This window comes from Panthera tigris, chromosome A2, assembly GCF_018350195.1.
Source record: "Panthera tigris isolate Pti1 chromosome A2, P.tigris_Pti1_mat1.1, whole genome shotgun sequence".
Lineage (NCBI taxonomy): Eukaryota > Metazoa > Chordata > Mammalia > Carnivora > Felidae > Panthera > Panthera tigris.
In genome coordinates, this window is record NC_056661.1 from 161,728,488 (window position 1) to 161,744,593 (window position 16,106).

At 61.0% G+C, this 16,106-nt stretch overlaps 1 protein-coding gene across 5 annotated transcripts in view; it reads left to right on the plus strand.

The window, feature by feature from the left end:
* Positions 1-15,121, plus strand: part of AGAP3 (ArfGAP with GTPase domain, ankyrin repeat and PH domain 3) — a 55,060-nt gene extending 39,939 nt beyond the window's left edge. For 3 of the 5 annotated variants that reach the window (XM_042975467.1, XM_042975497.1, XM_042975482.1), the window contains exons 11-18: positions 4,960-5,128; positions 8,957-9,070; positions 10,800-10,937; positions 12,640-12,794; positions 12,886-12,976; positions 13,123-13,345; positions 14,013-14,268; positions 14,410-15,121. In XM_042975467.1, the coding sequence (XP_042831401.1) occupies positions 4,960-5,128; positions 8,957-9,070; positions 10,800-10,937; positions 12,640-12,794; positions 12,886-12,976; positions 13,123-13,345; positions 14,013-14,268; positions 14,410-14,616 (1,353 nt within the window). In that variant the 3' untranslated portion in view covers positions 14,617-15,121. The other 2 variants (XM_042975490.1, XM_042975475.1) reach the window with 2 other exon arrangements.
* Positions 15,122-16,106: the final 985 nt, after the last annotated feature.

Sequence of the window (16,106 nt, forward strand, 5' to 3'; positions counted from 1 at the left end):
CCTAGGCCAGCCTAGCTCCTCCTGACTCCCAGCTGCTTGTATTTTCACCCCGTCCTCCCGGCCCCCAGGCAAGATGGAGTCGCTCTCCTCAGGCGGCGTCTTGCCAGTGGAGCTGGGAACTAGCCTCTCCGCAGCGTCCTAGTCCCCCCTACACCCCTCCTCGCTCCGTGTGGGGGTGGCCTTAGCGTTCCCCTCTGTGCACCCTTACCTGTCGTTTCTGCTTTGTGCTGCCCTAGCTGTGTCTGTCCCCTTAGCCTGTCCCCCTGTCTCAGATAATGGAGGAAGCCCGGAAAGGGGGAGGGGGACCATAGAGGGGTCCCGGGACACAAAGGAATGTGTGGGGTGCTGTGTTTGGTTTGGGTTTAGGAAGGGAAGGTAAAGGCTCGCGAGAACTCTGGTTTTACACTCAACCAATTAGCAGAAGCTTGGCGGGGCCGGCTGGATCATCATCGGTCCCCCAGCCGCTGGCTGAGCTAATACTTGGACCCATGACTTTGACTCGGAGCATCACCCGGAATTTTCTGCATGTGCCCAGAGCAACTCTCTTCGGGGCTGGCTGAGAAAGTTCCTGGAGAGTTAACATCCGGGCAAGTGTTGCCTAGACTGTTGTCAGGAAGGGTGGAGGGAACCCATGGGCCTGCCTGGGCCAGGATGGGTGCCTGAGCTTCTCCGAGTCCCTTCCAGCGCCTCGCCTGTTGAGCTCTGTGCTCCTTGGTGTGTTCGGGGGCCTGGGACGGGATCTGGGTGGCAGGGGCTTCCAGCCCTTTCCTTGCTTTCCTGCAAGGTGAGTCTAAGAGGCAGGCGGCCCTGCTGGCCTCTTGTTCTCTGGGCCACGGGACCTCGTGGAGAGGTTGAGCGAAAGGCTCCTCTGAGAGCACAGGCTCTGTGTCCGCTCTTCATCCATTGACACTGGGATCAAAACCTATGTCTTCCTCCCACGCCAGCATCCGGGGGGGACTGGGCTGTGCAGATGGCAGCATCCCTGCCCTGTGGGCGCTGCTTTTCTCACTCAGCAGACACGAATCGGGTTTCAAAACGGAAGCCGGAGTGAAGGCCAAATCAGGGGTCGTCACGTGCCGCCGCGTGACCGGGGTTTGCGTCTCCTCCTAGCTAAGGCCGCCCGCTCCGTCCGCCCCCCTCGCTTCTTGCTTTCCTTCCTCGGTTGCAGCTCTCAAGTGTTTCTGGCTTACCTGCCTCCGTCTCCCCTTTGCCGTGTTTCCCAAACTGAGCAAGCGTCTTAGTTGACCGCAGAAGCAGACACCATCCCCGTGCCGAGGGTGGCCTGTCTCCCGGGAGGTTCCCTCCTGTTCGGGCGCCGTGCGGCCGAGGGGCCTTCCGGTAACCCCAGAGGGACGCGCACTACTCTGGGCCTAGGGTGCTGCCGTCTCAGGGGCCAGAGGGCGGCCGTACCGGTGGCTCACCTGCCGACGGAGGCCAGTGGGGCTGGAGGGACTGGAAGGGCGTACAGAGGAAGGGCTGGTGGGCAGGCCTCAAGCCTTACGCCCGATCCTTGCCTGGCCCAAGAGAGCCCGCCACAGCCTCCCCCATTTTGCAGCCAGCGGAGCCATTCACACAATCACCTTCTGTTAATTCTATCTGCAACATCAATTAAATTGTTTGTAGAAACTAATTGAATGTGGCTTAATCACACATCTTAATAGCTTTCCACGCTCTGAACTCGTTGTTAATTCCAGTAATAAAACGAGATGAGAACGCTGGCTGGGTAATTAGCGAGGAGGCTGGGGAAGAAATTGCTGTTTGATGGTGGGTAATAAAGGCAGCCGTGGTGACCGCTCTCCTGAGCAGCCGCTGCCACCGCCACCGCCGAGCTCCCCGTTCTGCTGACGGAGGGAAACGCTGTTGCTCTGCCCCTCGTGTCCCTGTCCCTGCTGCTGCTTCTTGCGCTCCTTACCACACTGTCCTTGGGCTGGGCCCCGTCTCCTAGCCTCCTAGCGCGAGGCTGCAGGCCTGCCCCGCCACTAGCCACGCCCCCTGGTGTGGCCAGGGAGCCCGCGGGGGGCCGGGCCCCTCAGGTTGGTCTCTGGCCCCTGGGCCCAGAACAGAGTCCCTCCGCGCAGCTTCTGTCCTCGGCATGGGGTCCGATTGTCCCACGTCCCAGCCTGGGCGTCCCAGGGCCGTCGTGGGGCCTGAAAACTGTTGCAGCTGCTGTGACCTCCTTGTGAACTAGAGCAGCCCGAGCCCCTCCCCCGAGAGGGGGACCGCAGCTGCGTCTTCGGCCCAGCCAGCTGTTGCCAGTTGTCTGGAGCAGCCAATCCGAGGTGTGAGACTCTGTGCGGGGACCCGCGACGGGTGCGTGCAGAAGCCGAGTGGACGCTGGGCTCCCACCAAGGAGGGCTCGAGACGGGCCGATGCTGGGCTCTGGGCTGAAAGCAAGAGCCGAGGGCCAGCCGTGGCCAGATGGGCGTGCTGCGTTCGCTGAAAAGTGGAAGCATAGAAGGGACACGGGGCGGGGGACAGGAAGGGGGCTCCTGGGTTCGTCTCTCCCAGCCACCGTGGCGTGGCTCAGCGCTGGTGACAGAGAACCCTGGGGGTGAGAGGTTGTCACAGGGGTCCCCCCGTGAGTGAAGACTGCTCCTCCTGACTTCTCTAGTGTCGTCCTGTGGTTCTGAGACCTGAAGCCGACCCCCTGGGAGCAGGGGGGGCTGGGCACCGGGCGCTGTCCCTAATGGGGGACCAGGTGGTGGCCGGAGGGGGTGCACGCAGCCCAGAGCTGCGTGGAAGCGAGCTCCTCCCTGGTCACACGGCGGGGGGCAGGGGGGCGCTCTTTTTCTGTGCCTGACGAGGCCCCTCTGTCCTTCTGAAGGGCCGTGTGCCTGTGAAGGTGTCCGAGCCTCATGGAGAACAGAAGACATCTACAGGCCCGGCCGGGCCTCACCGCCGCTGGTGAGGCCACGGTGCTCGCCTCAGCGGCGCCCCTCCTTCCCACGGCCCTCAGGGGTCCCCTGTCCCGATGACCCACCTCGGAAGTGAGGAGCAGCCTGAGGCGGGAGCCTGGTATCGGGCGCCCTTTCCTTTCTCTTGCCCCTCCTCCTAACTGGAAACTCGCATGTTCTCTTGGTTCCTTGGGGCCACGTGACTGCTTTCCGCTCGACGTCTTGGTCGTTCCCAGAGCAGGGGCTGCTGCGAGCCCCTGGTCAGCCCCTGCCTTTTCCTTGTCTCCCAAAAGGTAGCATTCCCCTCCTGCGCTTTAAAACAGAGGACACCGGGGGCACCTGGGGGGGCTCAGTCGCTTGAGCCTCCGACTTCAGCTCAGGTCACGATCTCGTGGTTCATGAGTTCGAGCCCCGTGTCGGGCTCTGCGCTGACAGCTCGGAGCCTGCTTCGGAATCTGTGGCTCCCCCCCTCTCTCTGTCCCCTCCCCAGCTCATGCTGTCTCTGTCTCTCAAAAAATAAAGAAACATTAAAAAAAAAAAAAAAGTAAAACTGAGGACACGGTCCCTTTTCCCTGAAGCTAACGGGTGAGAAGGCAGGGGAGCCGCCAGGTGACAGAAAGTCTGAAGTCCCAGAGTGGGTGAAGGTACGAGGGGCTGGGGGCTGTAACCACAGGGAGACCGTGTCTCAGGGAAACTCTGTGTACCAAGCCCCACCCCAGAGTGCTCCTGAGGGGAGAAGAGCAGGTTGGAGTCTGATCGGTGGGATTCCATCAAAGCTCCAGCTGGCACCACCGGCCTGATCCTGTTCCCTGGAAGGAGTTTTCTTGGCCACATTTCACCGGGGACGTGAGGCCGGGACCTGCTGCAGACCTTGCCTTGCCGGTGACGGCAGCGAGGAAGTGGGAGTCGGCCGTCTGGAAGGAGAGACCAGAAGCAGTGGGCAGAGCTCGGGTCCGGCCAGGCTCGGGTCTAAAGCAGGAAGCTAGAGGCCAGGGGCCGGGCTCTGCCCTGTGGCCCCCAGGTTGCGGCTCCACCGCGGGACTCTTAGGCCAGTGGCCATACGGTGGGAATGGGTGGGGGCAAGGAGCGGCTCTCACTGTCTGGTTGCTCCCCACTCCTCCCCTTCTGGGGCCCCTTGGGTGCTGACTTGAAGTCGGGGGGAGTTCCTGGGCCGCGGAAGTCTGCCTTCAGTGCACTGCCTTGGGAATCTGCAAAGGCGGGGCCCGAGTCTGGTTCTGCCGCCTTCTGATCATGTGACCTTGGGCAGATTAACCTTCGTGAGCCGTTTCTTCAACTGTAAAGTGGCCCTGGTAACACCCTTCCTATGTCATTGTGAAAATACAGGAAATATAAGCTGTGGCCAGAGTGCAGGGAATAGCGGGGCGTAGGAGTGGGCAGGTGAGGTGGTGATGACAACAGTTACTGTTATTTCGCTGGTACCCGTGAAACCGTGGACCTGTCTCTGTATTCCTAAGAATGGCAGAAAGAATCAAAGGCTTCTTTTCGACTGCTCACAAATATTTATTGTCAGGCACTGTTGTAAGGAGTGAGGGACTGTTCGAGGCTTTGAAAGTTCCCTGGGCCCCGGTGGTGGCGGAAGCTTCTGGAAACAGGGCCCAAGTACTTGGTGGCTGGCCACCCAGAGCCTGGAGCAACCCAGTCGTCTGTGTGCTGGGGAGTTTGTCAGTTCCTCTCCTGGCCAGTGGGCCTTCTCTTCCTAAATTCCGCCTTGGTCCGGTGTTGGCCTTATTTGCGTTGCCTCCTGAGCTGTCTTTCCTCGAGGAGCCCCGCGCCTCAGCTCTTGCTCCACGCCCTCCTTTCCCCCTGGACGCTGCCCCGCTCCTGGCTGAGTCCCCCCAGAGCTGCGCTCGGGGGTCGTCCAGAGGTGGAGATCGGTGGGCTTCCCGGTCCTGCTTTCTAGAACTTGGGCTTTCTCCTCTCTCTTTCTGTGTCCTCCGGCGCGGGCAAGACCTGTGAGTTGGCGGGTCGGCGTCAGAGACCCAGTGCTGCCGAGGAGTGCCCCGTCCTAATGAATCTTTGTCTGTTTTGTCCACATGGCCCTTAGGATTACATGCAGAACATCCACGGCAAGGAGATCGACCTGCTGCGGACGACAGTGAAAGTGCCAGGGAAGCGCCTGCCCCGAGCCACGCCTGCCACAGCCCCAGGCACCAGCCCCCGGGCCAACGGGCTGGCCTTGGAGCGGAGTAACACGCAGCTGGGCGGGGGCACAGGTGAGGTGGCTGCTAAGGTGAGGGGGGTTGGCGGGCACACGGAGAGCATTGCTTCCTTTCTCTAGAAGAGTGGAGAGTGTGGCGACGGAGGCCTAAAAAGGTAGGCGGCTGTGGGGCCTGTTTCGCAGCCTGGGTCCTCAGGGCCCCAGACATGCCTGCCACCCAGGGTTATGCTTCAGGATCGGCTCGGCCAAGTGCATTTGCCAAAACGCTGCCCTCACGGAGGTGGCAGGGGTAGCAGCCGGCGTACAGCCCGGCGGGTGGTTTGCAGATGGAGCATAGGGCCCGACAGCCTCCTGCCGACAGGTGCCGTCGGGGGTCCTGGGACCACGTGGCCTCGTCTGGAGCCAAGGCTGGCGACGGTGGGACCTCCGGCATGCGTGTCGTGTGGGTGGGGAGGGAGGTGGACGGGGGCAGAGCTCCCTGGGGTGCCCCGGGCAAACGTCCGTGGGGCTGCAGGGAGAGGTAGGGTCTTTGCTCAGAGAGGACGGAGTTTAGAGGGAAGCTGAAAGCCGTGCCGACTCTGCCGTGTGTCTGGCGGTGCGGGAAGAAGGACTAGAGCCTGAGAGTGTGGACTTGGGGCGTGGCGGCTTTTCCTTGACCGGTTCTTACCTTTCCAGATGGTACCCTGAGTTCAGGTGGAGGATGCTTACGTTCCTTTCTGTCTCCGGCTCTTTGTGCCTCCCGAGGCCTCTGTGGCTCCTAAGCCACACTGCTGTCCCGCCCGCACCGAGTCCCCTTGCCCCAGATCTACCTTGGCCTCTGGGCCCTGCTGTTGTCCTAGATGATTGGCTCTCCTTGTCCTTGGACCCAGAAACAGCTGCTCACGACACTCTCCCGCCCTCCCAGTTGCTGCGAGGTGCCCCTGTCCCGGGGGTGGCTCTTAGTGGCACAGGTGTGCTGTTCCCCAGAGGGCAGGGAGACCAGGGGGTGCTTCTGTATCACAGCACTAGGCCGCTGTGGGCATTCAGTGGACGGAGGGGTGGGTCCTAAGTCCCTGGAGTCGGACGAAACAGACCCCGTAGAACCGCCCCCCTCGGGATGCCGATAGGCCCGCAGGAGCGACTCCGGGTTCAGAGGTCAGACCGTGGCCTCCTGCGTGTCCTCCTTGTTTGGGGCAAGTGGGCACGTGGCACCCCCACCCCGTGGCATTTGTTCAGTCCCCGCTGACCAGGCTGGAGGGACTGCCACCTGCCGATCGACAGGTGCCGAGCGCGGCAGCTCTACCCTGTCGGGGCCGCGGTTTCGCAGCCCTGGGAAGTGGAGGTCATCCTCCCCGCTTTGCGGATGAGGAAACAGAAGGCTCGGCGAGCTTAAAAAAACTTGCCTGTAAAATCCCACAGTAAGTGGTAGAGCTGGGGTTTGAACCTAACCGTGCCTGACTCGAAAAGCCACGCTTCCCCAAGCCACCCCGAGCTCGGATGGAAGCCCTTGACCGTGCAGAGGGGGAGCTCTAGTAGACTAAGGGAAGGAAGGAAGGAAGGAAGGAAGGAAGGAAGGAAGGAAGGAAGGAGGGAGGGAGGGAGGGAGGGAGGGAGGGAAGGAAGGAAGGAAGGAGGGAAGGAAGGAGGGAAGGAGGGAGGGAGGGAAGGAAGGAGGGAGGGAAGGAAGGAAGGAAGGAAGGAAAGGAAGGAAGGGTGAGAACGGCACCCGCCCATCACGGTGGGGTGCCGAGAGCCCCCTGGAGGGGTGCACTAGGGGAAGGGTTGAATGGCAGAAATGGCGGGCCACGTGCTCTGCCCGGAGAGCCAAGTGAGGGCTGCTGGGAAATCGCTGGCCTGCAGGAGCAAGGAGGGCTGGGGATCAGCCAGGGCCCTAAGCGCTCCGGGGCTGCACGGAGGCCATGCGGGGCAGCCTCTCATCGGGCTTGGGGGGGGTGTTCTCCTGTCATACCAGAGGATGAGGAAGTGTCAGGACTCTAGGTGGGGAGCCTTTCCTTGAAGTCAGGTGGCCAGGGGAAAGCTGGGCGGCTTCCTCAAAGGGAAACAGTGGGACCCCCTGTCCTGTCACATTCCTGGGCCCTGATAGCCTTCCCCTGGGGAGGGGTGCGCCTGGACGAGAGAGACACGCACGCTCACCTGCACGATTCCCCGGCACCCACGAGCACCGGCGTCCCCAGAACACACAGACGGGGCATTTCCCCGAGCCTGCGTCCCCTCCACTGCACGCCGACACCGACCTCGTGCACACTCACACATGTCTCGCGCTCACCGGGCGATGTTAACATCTCATTATCTTTGTTACTGTAATTACATTATCCGCTGCTTTATGCAGAATTATCCTCCGAGGACTAATTGATGGCTCCATGTTTAATTCATTAATCATTAGCATCAAATTCGACAATTACAGTGCACACTGATTGTGGGATTGCAGGCGTAATGAGGGGAGAATTAACAAAGAAAAGGGAAAGCACTTTCCCTCCCTCGGGGGTTTTGAGTTGGGGGGCTCAGGGAGGAAGTTGAGCCTGTGATGTCTTTGGGTGGGGCTGGGGACGAGGCAGGGGTAAGATTTGGAAGCCAGGAGGGGACGGGAGCAGGAGAGGGGTAGGGGGAAGCGAGGTCTCTGAGAATTTAGGAACTGCCTATGCCGCCCTGGAGGGTCTCCTGCTAGGGAGCGAGGGTGCCCCGGGAAGGGCCGTTTGCAGGGAGCTGTCAGCCCAGAGTGGCAGGGGGGCAGGATTGTGAAGAGAAAGTACCGGCATGTTGCCTCGAGGGGACGGGGAGTGGGGCAGACCGGCAGGCAGTGTTGGCACCACACGTATATTAATAGGCACTTACTGAGCGTCTGGTCCTGCCTCACGACAAATACAAGAGAAACACAAAACTTGCCTTCCACCTTTCGGCATCGCACCGTCCCCAGAGCACGGGGGGTGTCTGGCCTGTTTCTTTACCTTCTAGTGGCTTCAGCTCAGAGCTTCCCATCCCTCGGCTTCCAGAAACTCCGCCCGTGTGTTCCCGGGACTGGTGGAAGCCTTGACTTTGACGCTTGCTCTCCCACCGTGTCCGGCCCGGGCCCTGTCTCTGCCTCCTTACTAACCTCCAGCGCTCGGCCGCCTCTGCTTTTCCGGCACCTCGGGCGTGGTCCACCTGTCCTCAGACTTCCCGTCGCCATTGCCCTCTGGCCTTAGTCCCCATGCTTAGGTGGCCTGAGGTGACAGGGCAGCGGAGGCCCCGTGGCCGTCCCCGCTAACCCTTTGAGGGACTCCGCGCCGAGGGAGTCCGGCGGGAGTTGTGAGGGCATGGGAGGCCCTGCTGCCCTGGCCTTGGACTCCTGAGCCTTTGGTTCCCCTTGGCTCTGCCATTCCTCCCTGATGGGAAACGAAAGATTAATTTTCTCCAGCCCAACAGGATAATTACTAATACTAATTAGACATAATTACTTGAATTTGATACACTTATTTCTCGCCGGAATGGCACCAAAGCTGAGGCAAAGCAAATGGCATGTGTGGACTAGAATGCAGGGTGCAGGGGCCCGGTCAGGAGGGGAAGGGGGCCGGGGACGGTGGCCAGGCGAGAGCACCGTGGTCTTGGGGGTGTGGGTACCCCGTGCCCCGCTCTTCCGGTACAGGAAGCGGGCAGGGGCGGACGTGCTCTTCATGGAGAGGGGTGTGAAACGTGGGACCAGCTGCCTCCCGAGCTGTGGAGGGCCCGGGTGAGGCCTCTGGGTCTCCAACACGCCTGGCCCGGTACCTGGCAAAGCCCTCATTTTCGGTCAACATTCTGCTAGAATTTCGCAAGTTCTGCCCTGAGCCCTGCTTTCAGGAAAGTCTGTGTGCCCCTTCCCCAGCCTCCCTTCCCAGTCTGACCCTTCCCCCCCCCCCACCCCCAGGTGCCCCCTACCCGGCCAGCAGCCCGGCCTGGGCTGGCCCTCGCCCTGAGGGGCTGCACCAGCGCTCCTGCTCCGTTTCCAGCGCCGACCAGTGGAGTGATGCCCTGCCCCCAGGTACGCAGGACCCTGTTCGGCGACACAGAGGAGGGCAGCCAGGCAGCGTCTGCAGCCTGGGAGGCTGTGTTGGGATGGTGCCCAGGCCAAGGGGAGGGGCCCAGCAGAGCGCTGCGGGGCCAGCGCTGGGTGGTCTGAGACACGCTGTAGCCCTTCCCTTCTCCAGCAACCGAAGGCCACTTCGTGCCCGTTTACCCCTTTGCTGCCCCCGGGCCCTGCCTGTGGCTGGCTGGTGCCCGAGACCTTCCCTCCGCAGCTTGTCTGCCCACCCACCGCTGTCCCTAGGCAGCGCCGGTGGCGCCTCCCGCATCCCCATCAGCCCCCTGCGCAGCCAGCTCATCAGCCTCACCGCGGGGGGGACAGGGAAGCGGCGGCGGAGTAGGAGGTCGGAGGCTGGGGGCTTTGAACGCGATTGGAAGGCGGCAACTCTCCTACCACGGAGAAGGGGGTTCCTAGAGGTAGGATCCAGGATCCGGACAGTTTTCCCAGGCCTGCTGCTGGATAGGCTGAGGCCCCATCCTGTGTAGCTGGTCAGAAATTCGGCCTTGTCTCTGCCATCCCACCCGCCTTCTACTTTCCTTCCTTTTCTTCCCCTTTTGTCCATTTTTGTGCCTTGCTCACATCCCGACTCTCCCTTCCCCTTATTTCTTCTCCCTGCCTCTTCAGTGAGCACCACCACACACACACACACACACACACACACACACACTCTGCCCTTCCCTCCTTTCCTCCCCCAATTTCTCTCACCCGTATCCTAACCCTTCGGTCACAGCTCAGCAGTTCTGCAGATTGAAAGGGAAATGGGCACAGGGCTGCCCTCCTTTCCCAGGTAAGGGTGTGAGGGAAGCAGGACAGTCCAGGGTGTTCCCTGTCCCCGCAGAAGCCCAGGCAAAGCTGTTCCTCCCACTTTGCCTCAGGCGGGGCAGCAGTGCCTGGCTGGCCCAAGGCCCATCAACTCTTTTCCCCACGTGCCTCCCAGGAGCCCCTCACAGGCTCCCATCCCCCTCGAAGCACGAACCCCCGTCTGAGCTCTGACGGCAGGAAGGAACTGGGCGCTCACAGCACAGGGGATCTCCCCCCACTCCTACTCCAAGTGCAAGCGCCCCTGGGGGCAGTGACCACGGAGGGTTGGAGAAGGGGAGCTGAGGGCGCTTCCCAGAGTCACTGTCCTGACGGCCTGGGGCCCCTCTGTTGAGTCTGGAAGGAGGAAGGCAGGGAGGGAGGGAGCGTGTCTGCCTCTAATGAAGTTTGACATTTAGTGGTGAGCGCCGGGCGGGGTGTGGGAGACGGGAGCTTGATTAGCGCGCTCTAATTGACAGTAATTAGGCAGCTCCCTGATTGTTTCTAATTCTGCTATTAATTGTGAGGAGCGGGGAGTGTGATTGAGGATAAATTTGGTGCGGAGCTGCTGGGGCTTCAGCTCCCTGTGAGTTCCCTGGGCCGCCTTCCACCCCTCCGGGCTGCCAAAGCCCTAGCCGCCCTAGCCGGCGATGCCTCCTTGCCTTTAATCCGAGTTCCCCACACTCTTCTCCTTTCACCTTCTCCTCCTTCAAGGCTGGGGAAGCTCTGGGATTGGGACCGGCCGGCAGACCCCTCCCCGGGGCTCTCCCAGGGTGGTCCGGCCGGCCGCAGTTCAGGGTGGAGCTCCCAGTGGCACGAGGCAGGTCTCGCGCTCTGCGCACCCCCCTCCCTCCCTCTTCCCACACTTCTCCAACTCTCCCCTCACCAGCCAGTGGCCCGGCTGAGGTGCTCAGTTCCAGCCCCAAGCTGGAGCCTCCCCCATCTCCCCACTCCAACCGGAAGAAGCACCGGCGGAAAAAGAGCACCGGGACCCCCCGACCAGACGGCCCCAGCGGTGCTGCTGAAGGTTAGGGGGACCTAGAGGGAAACTGGGGCACAGGAGGTGGGCTGTGGGATTTGGGGATAGTACCCTAAAAGCAACACCATTCTTAACATTTTTAGAGTAAGCATTTTGTAATAATAATTAGCAATAACCATAGTTCCACAACTTCTTTTGGTAATCTAGACCCAGAATCTTAGAAAAGCGCTTTCTTCTGCCTAATTTAAACCCTTTCTACTAAAACGTGAGCTGCTCTTTTATTCCCTGTAGAAGGTAAAAGACAGCAGGCGGCTACTCCAATAGCCCTTCCAAGACTCGTGGGCAGGGCCTATGCTTTCTGTGTCTCTTGTATCACCCGTTGAGTTTCCTGAGTGCTGGGCACATGACTGGTGCTGGATACGTGTGTCTTAGCTGGCGAGGTCTCTCCTTAGTCGTCTTTAAGCTAAGGAACTGCAGCTCCTCGAGTGTTTTCCACGGGGCCTTTCTCATAATTTGGCGTTGATCATGGCACTCCTCTGATTTTCTCCCAAAGTATCTTCAAAGTGTTCCTCTCTCAGTGGTTGAAGTCTCTTTGCTCCCAGAGAAGTTGAACTTCTCGATGCGTAGTGGCTCATTTCCGCTCCGACTGTCAGGGATAGGGGTGTGGGTGGAGATCACCTCTAGGGGAAAGAGCCGCCCTTCCCAGCCTACCGTGGTGTAGTGACGCTTAGCACGCGCGGCAGGGGACCCAGGTACCCGGGAACTGAGCCCCACAGAGGGCCGAGTTTGTGCAGTTCAGAGGCTGTACTGAGAGCAAGGTGAGGTGGAATGGTGGAGCCTGGGGAAGGAAGGGTACCAGCGTTCTTTTTCTAGGAGGCAGTTTCTGTTAGAGGTGCCCTTAGAGCAGGAGCCCAGCAGGAAGACGTCCAGGGACTGTGTGTCACTGAGGCGAGAGGCTGCCCCGGGGCAGAACCTGAACTCCGGCCTTGGGCCTCCCCACAGGTATCTGAGTTGTCTCTCCAGCCCCCAGGACACATTCAGTCTCGGCGCTTGTTAGGAATCGTTCACCCGTAGGGTGGTGACCGCTGGGAATGAGATTTGTGTCGCTGTCTTCTGCTGGCCGAGAGGAGCAGAGCTTGGAACAGCTTCACCACATCGCTTGGGGTCGCGGTCTGGCCTACAGCGCGGGGCACCACGGCTGTCTGTCCTCAGGTCCCTTTCCGCTCACACATCCCAGTTTGTGGGGACAACCTCGCCTCCTCTCCCCATCCACTTGTCCTTCCTGCCTCTCTCTGCCAGGGTAGCGGGGGAGGGGCCCGGCTCCCAGGAGCCCCACGCTGACGCCGTCAGGAATATTGGGTTTAATGAGCTGCAAAATGAGGCGGCTGCAGCTGACATGTACGGATGGTGCCCGCACCCGCCTTCCCCCACCCTCTCCCAGCGTCGCCTCCTAGCACCCGTCGCATCCTTCTCCAAACACCCCGCTCTGCTCCGGGAGGCACCCTGCTCCGAACTCCAGGCCCATTCCTGGCAGTGCCAGCCAGGGACGCGAAGACCTTGCACCCTGTCTTTACCGAGGCGCCACAGGTGGTCGGGAAGAGGGGTTTGAGGGCTGCTCCGCACTCGTGGGCTTGGCCTCGGAGGCTGGGGTGGGGGGGAAGAGGACGAGAGCCAGGCAGGCAGGAGAGCGGATGGAGGTGTGGCAGCGGGGCGCCCTCCCTGATGGTGGCAAATATCCCTGTCCCCACAGAGGCGGAGGAGTCCTTCGAGTTTGTGCTGGTGTCCCTCACCGGGCAGACGTGGCACTTCGAGGCCTCGACAGCGGAGGAGCGGGAGCTGTGGGTGCAGAGCGTGCAGGCCCAGATCCTTGCCAGCCTGCAGGGCTGCCGCAGCGCCAAGGACAAGGTTGGCACGGAGGCCCGGTTGGGGTGGGACCCAAGGTGGCCTGGTGACTGACCGCCCCCCCGCCCCGCCCCCGGTCTCTCCCGCTGTGCAGACTCGCGTGGGGAACCACAACGCGGCCCTGGCCGTGCAGGCCGTTCGCACCGTTCGCGGCAACAGCTTCTGTATTGACTGCGACGCCCCCAGTGAGTGTGGAGGCCGGCGGGGCTGGGGTCGGGGTGGCTTTGGGAAAGCCTGACGAGAGCCTTCCAGCGGGCCACCGGAGGGGACCTCCCTGGTGGTCTCACGCTGGTTGCCCGTGGACTTCATGCTGCTTCCTCTCCTCGCCTAGATCCAGACTGGGCCAGCTTGAACCTGGGTGCCCTGATGTGCATTGAGTGCTCAGGGACCCATCGACATCTGGGGGCTCACCTGTCCCGCGTCCGCTCCCTTGACCTCGATGACTGGCCGCCTGAGCTGCTGGCTGTCATGACCGCCATGGGCAATGCCCTGGCCAACAGTGTCTGGGAGGGGGCCCTGGATGGCTATGCGAAGCCTGGGCCCGACGCCTGCCGGTGAGTGGATGAAGGGGGGGGGCCCTGCGGCTGGCCAGAAAGGGAAGGGACGGTGGTGCCCAGGTATGGGGAAGATCGGGATGGTGCTGAGTAGCTGCAGCCGTGCTCCAAGGGTTAAAACTGGCTGTTGCTCTGCTCGGCAGTTGGCCCCTTGGGGTGCCCCTCCCCCTCCCCGCCTGTCACTCAGGCTCCTCACAACAAGAGGCCCTTTCTGAGCCTTATCAGCAGGTCAGGGGCCAGCAGGAGGCGCATGCGCAGGGCCCTATCGCTCTGTGGCGTGAAGGCCCTAGCCTGAGCTCTGAGATGGGGAGAATGGGTGGGAGATAGGATAGCGCACGGGCCCCTAGTGTAGGCCCCCCACCCCCTTTGTTCCAGCAGGTCCAGATAAGCTACCACGGGAGCCCTGCCTGGAATCTTCCTGCCCTCTCAGCCCCCTACATCCCTGCTGCCCCCGAGGGGCCTCTCTTCAGTGTTCCTCCCTTTCGGCCTCTTCCACACCCTTTGCATTACCCACTCTGTGCCGTCCGTTCCTTAGGTTTGTCTCTCCACTGCCCCGTCCTATGCCTTGTTTCTGCCGATTCCCCTTTCGGGGTGCTCCTGCCATTTCCTGACCACCCTCCCCAGCCCCCGCCCGTTGGCTCATGCCTCGATGGACCTGTGGTTGCAGAGAGGAGAAGGAGCGCTGGATACGGGCCAAGTACGAACAGAAGCTCTTCCTGGCCCCGCTGCCGAGCTCGGACGTGCCGCTGGGACAGCAGCTGCTCCGGGCCGTGGTGGAGGACGACCTGCGGCTGCTGGTGATGCTTCTGGCCCACGGGTCCAAGGAGGAGGTGAACGAGACCTACGGCGATGGGGATGGGCGGACGGCTCTCCATCTCTCCAGCGCCATGGCCAACGTCGTCTTCACACAGCTGCTCATCTGGGTGAGTTGTGGGCTCCCTCCTTGCCTTGCCAGGGCCACCCTCGAAGGCTCCTCTGGCCAACCTCATCTCCGTTCTGCCCCCAAGAACCCACACCTTCCTTGCCACGTCGTGCCAACTGTGAAAATGTGCTTCCTTCTGCAGTATGGGGTGGACGTGAGGAGCCGGGACGCCCGGGGCCTGACTCCACTGGCCTACGCCCGTCGGGCCGGCAGCCAGGAGTGCGCGGACATCTTGATCCAGCATGGCTGCCCTGGGGAGGGCTGCGGCTTAGCGCCTACCCCCAGCAGAGAGCCTGCCAATGGCGCCAACACCTCTGCTGAGCTGCACCGAAGTCCTAGCCTTCTATAAGGCCCAGGAAGAGGGCACAGGGGCCAGAAGGACTCCATGGCCTGGGGCCCCTCCTCCCTACACGCACCGGGGGGAGCCAAGACAGAGAAAGGAAGAAGGAGAGGAAATGAGGAAGAGTCAAACAGAAGAAGAGCCAAATGAGAAAGACAGAGGGACCAGAGGAGACATCTGGGATTTGAGCTGCAGCAGAGGGGGAGTGGAGGTATTTTAGCCCTCTACCCCACGGTGCCACTGAAAAGGGACAGGACCCTTTGGAGGTACCTGTGAGGAGAGGGGAGCAGGACCTCTCCCTCCTCCAGATTCCTACCTTCTCCTGCCAGCCCCCTGCAAGCCTTCATCCTAAAACGGAGCCTGGACGGATAGGGCACAGGTTGGGGGGTGCTGGATGAAAGAGACGAGGGGGTGATCTGTGAGTCCGTGTAAATTTGTACATTGGAGTATTTATGTTTGTGTACATATCTGGTGTGTGTGATGAGCCAGTAAACCAGACTGTGTGTGGCCTTGTTTTCCCCTTTTATGTCTCTGCCCTTCCAGAAAGGTCCTTCAGCCCTACTTCTTGGTGCTATCTTCGGTCTGTACTCTGGGACTTCCTCCTCTCTCGGTTGGCCTGAGGCCCTGAGGTCTCTGCTCAGGCCACTACATGCGTTTCCTTTGGCCCTTTCCTGCCAGCAGCGTAGTTGAGTTTGTGGGTAGCACTGGCTTCGAACCCCGAAAGGAGGTACGGAGCTTTGTGCTTCCTACTGGAAGCTTTCTGCTGCTTCCCCTCCTCACATACCCCACCCCTACCCTCGGAAAGGTTTTCCGGCTGGTCTCCAGTAACCTCATGCCACACCTGGTGCTGGCCAAAGTGCACCCAGAAGGAGGACAGAAGCGTCGTCCTCTTTCCTAAGAGTCTGAGAAGTAGCTCACACAGCCAGACCTACGGGGAGACGCTCAAGGCACAGGAGAAGAGTTCTGAGGAAGCCACAAGGGCAAGTGGCTGGACTTTACTAGGGCAGCACTGCCGCTGGGACTCAGGCCTCGGCTTTGCTTTTGAGGAGAGGCGAGGAGGTAGGTCACTGATGGCAGAACCACCACCTGGATTCCCACCAACATCCTGCCAAGCTGGGGGCAGAATCCTGAGTTCCTGTCTCTCCCTCTATCCCTCATCCTAGAAAGACCTGAGGGAAACTCCTCTATACCTATTCTTGAAGGATGAAAACTTGCAAAGTTAAGGTCCCTGCTCTCCAAGGAGCCTGTTTTCCTATCCCTACAACCGCTTTGCTGGTGGCCCCGTCTTTCTCCAACACTTAATGAGTGTACACAGCGGCGGGGGGGGGGGGGGGCTGGCACTCTGATGGGAACCCACCTAAGTGCAGGTAGATAACTAAGCAAATGCTGTTCAGAGAATAAACCAGATTGTATTTTCTTGGTCCGCAGCCCTTTTGCAAGGCTGATAAGAGCCTTAGGCAAAGATCAGGGTAGAACAGAAATAGGGCCTTTGGTATGTA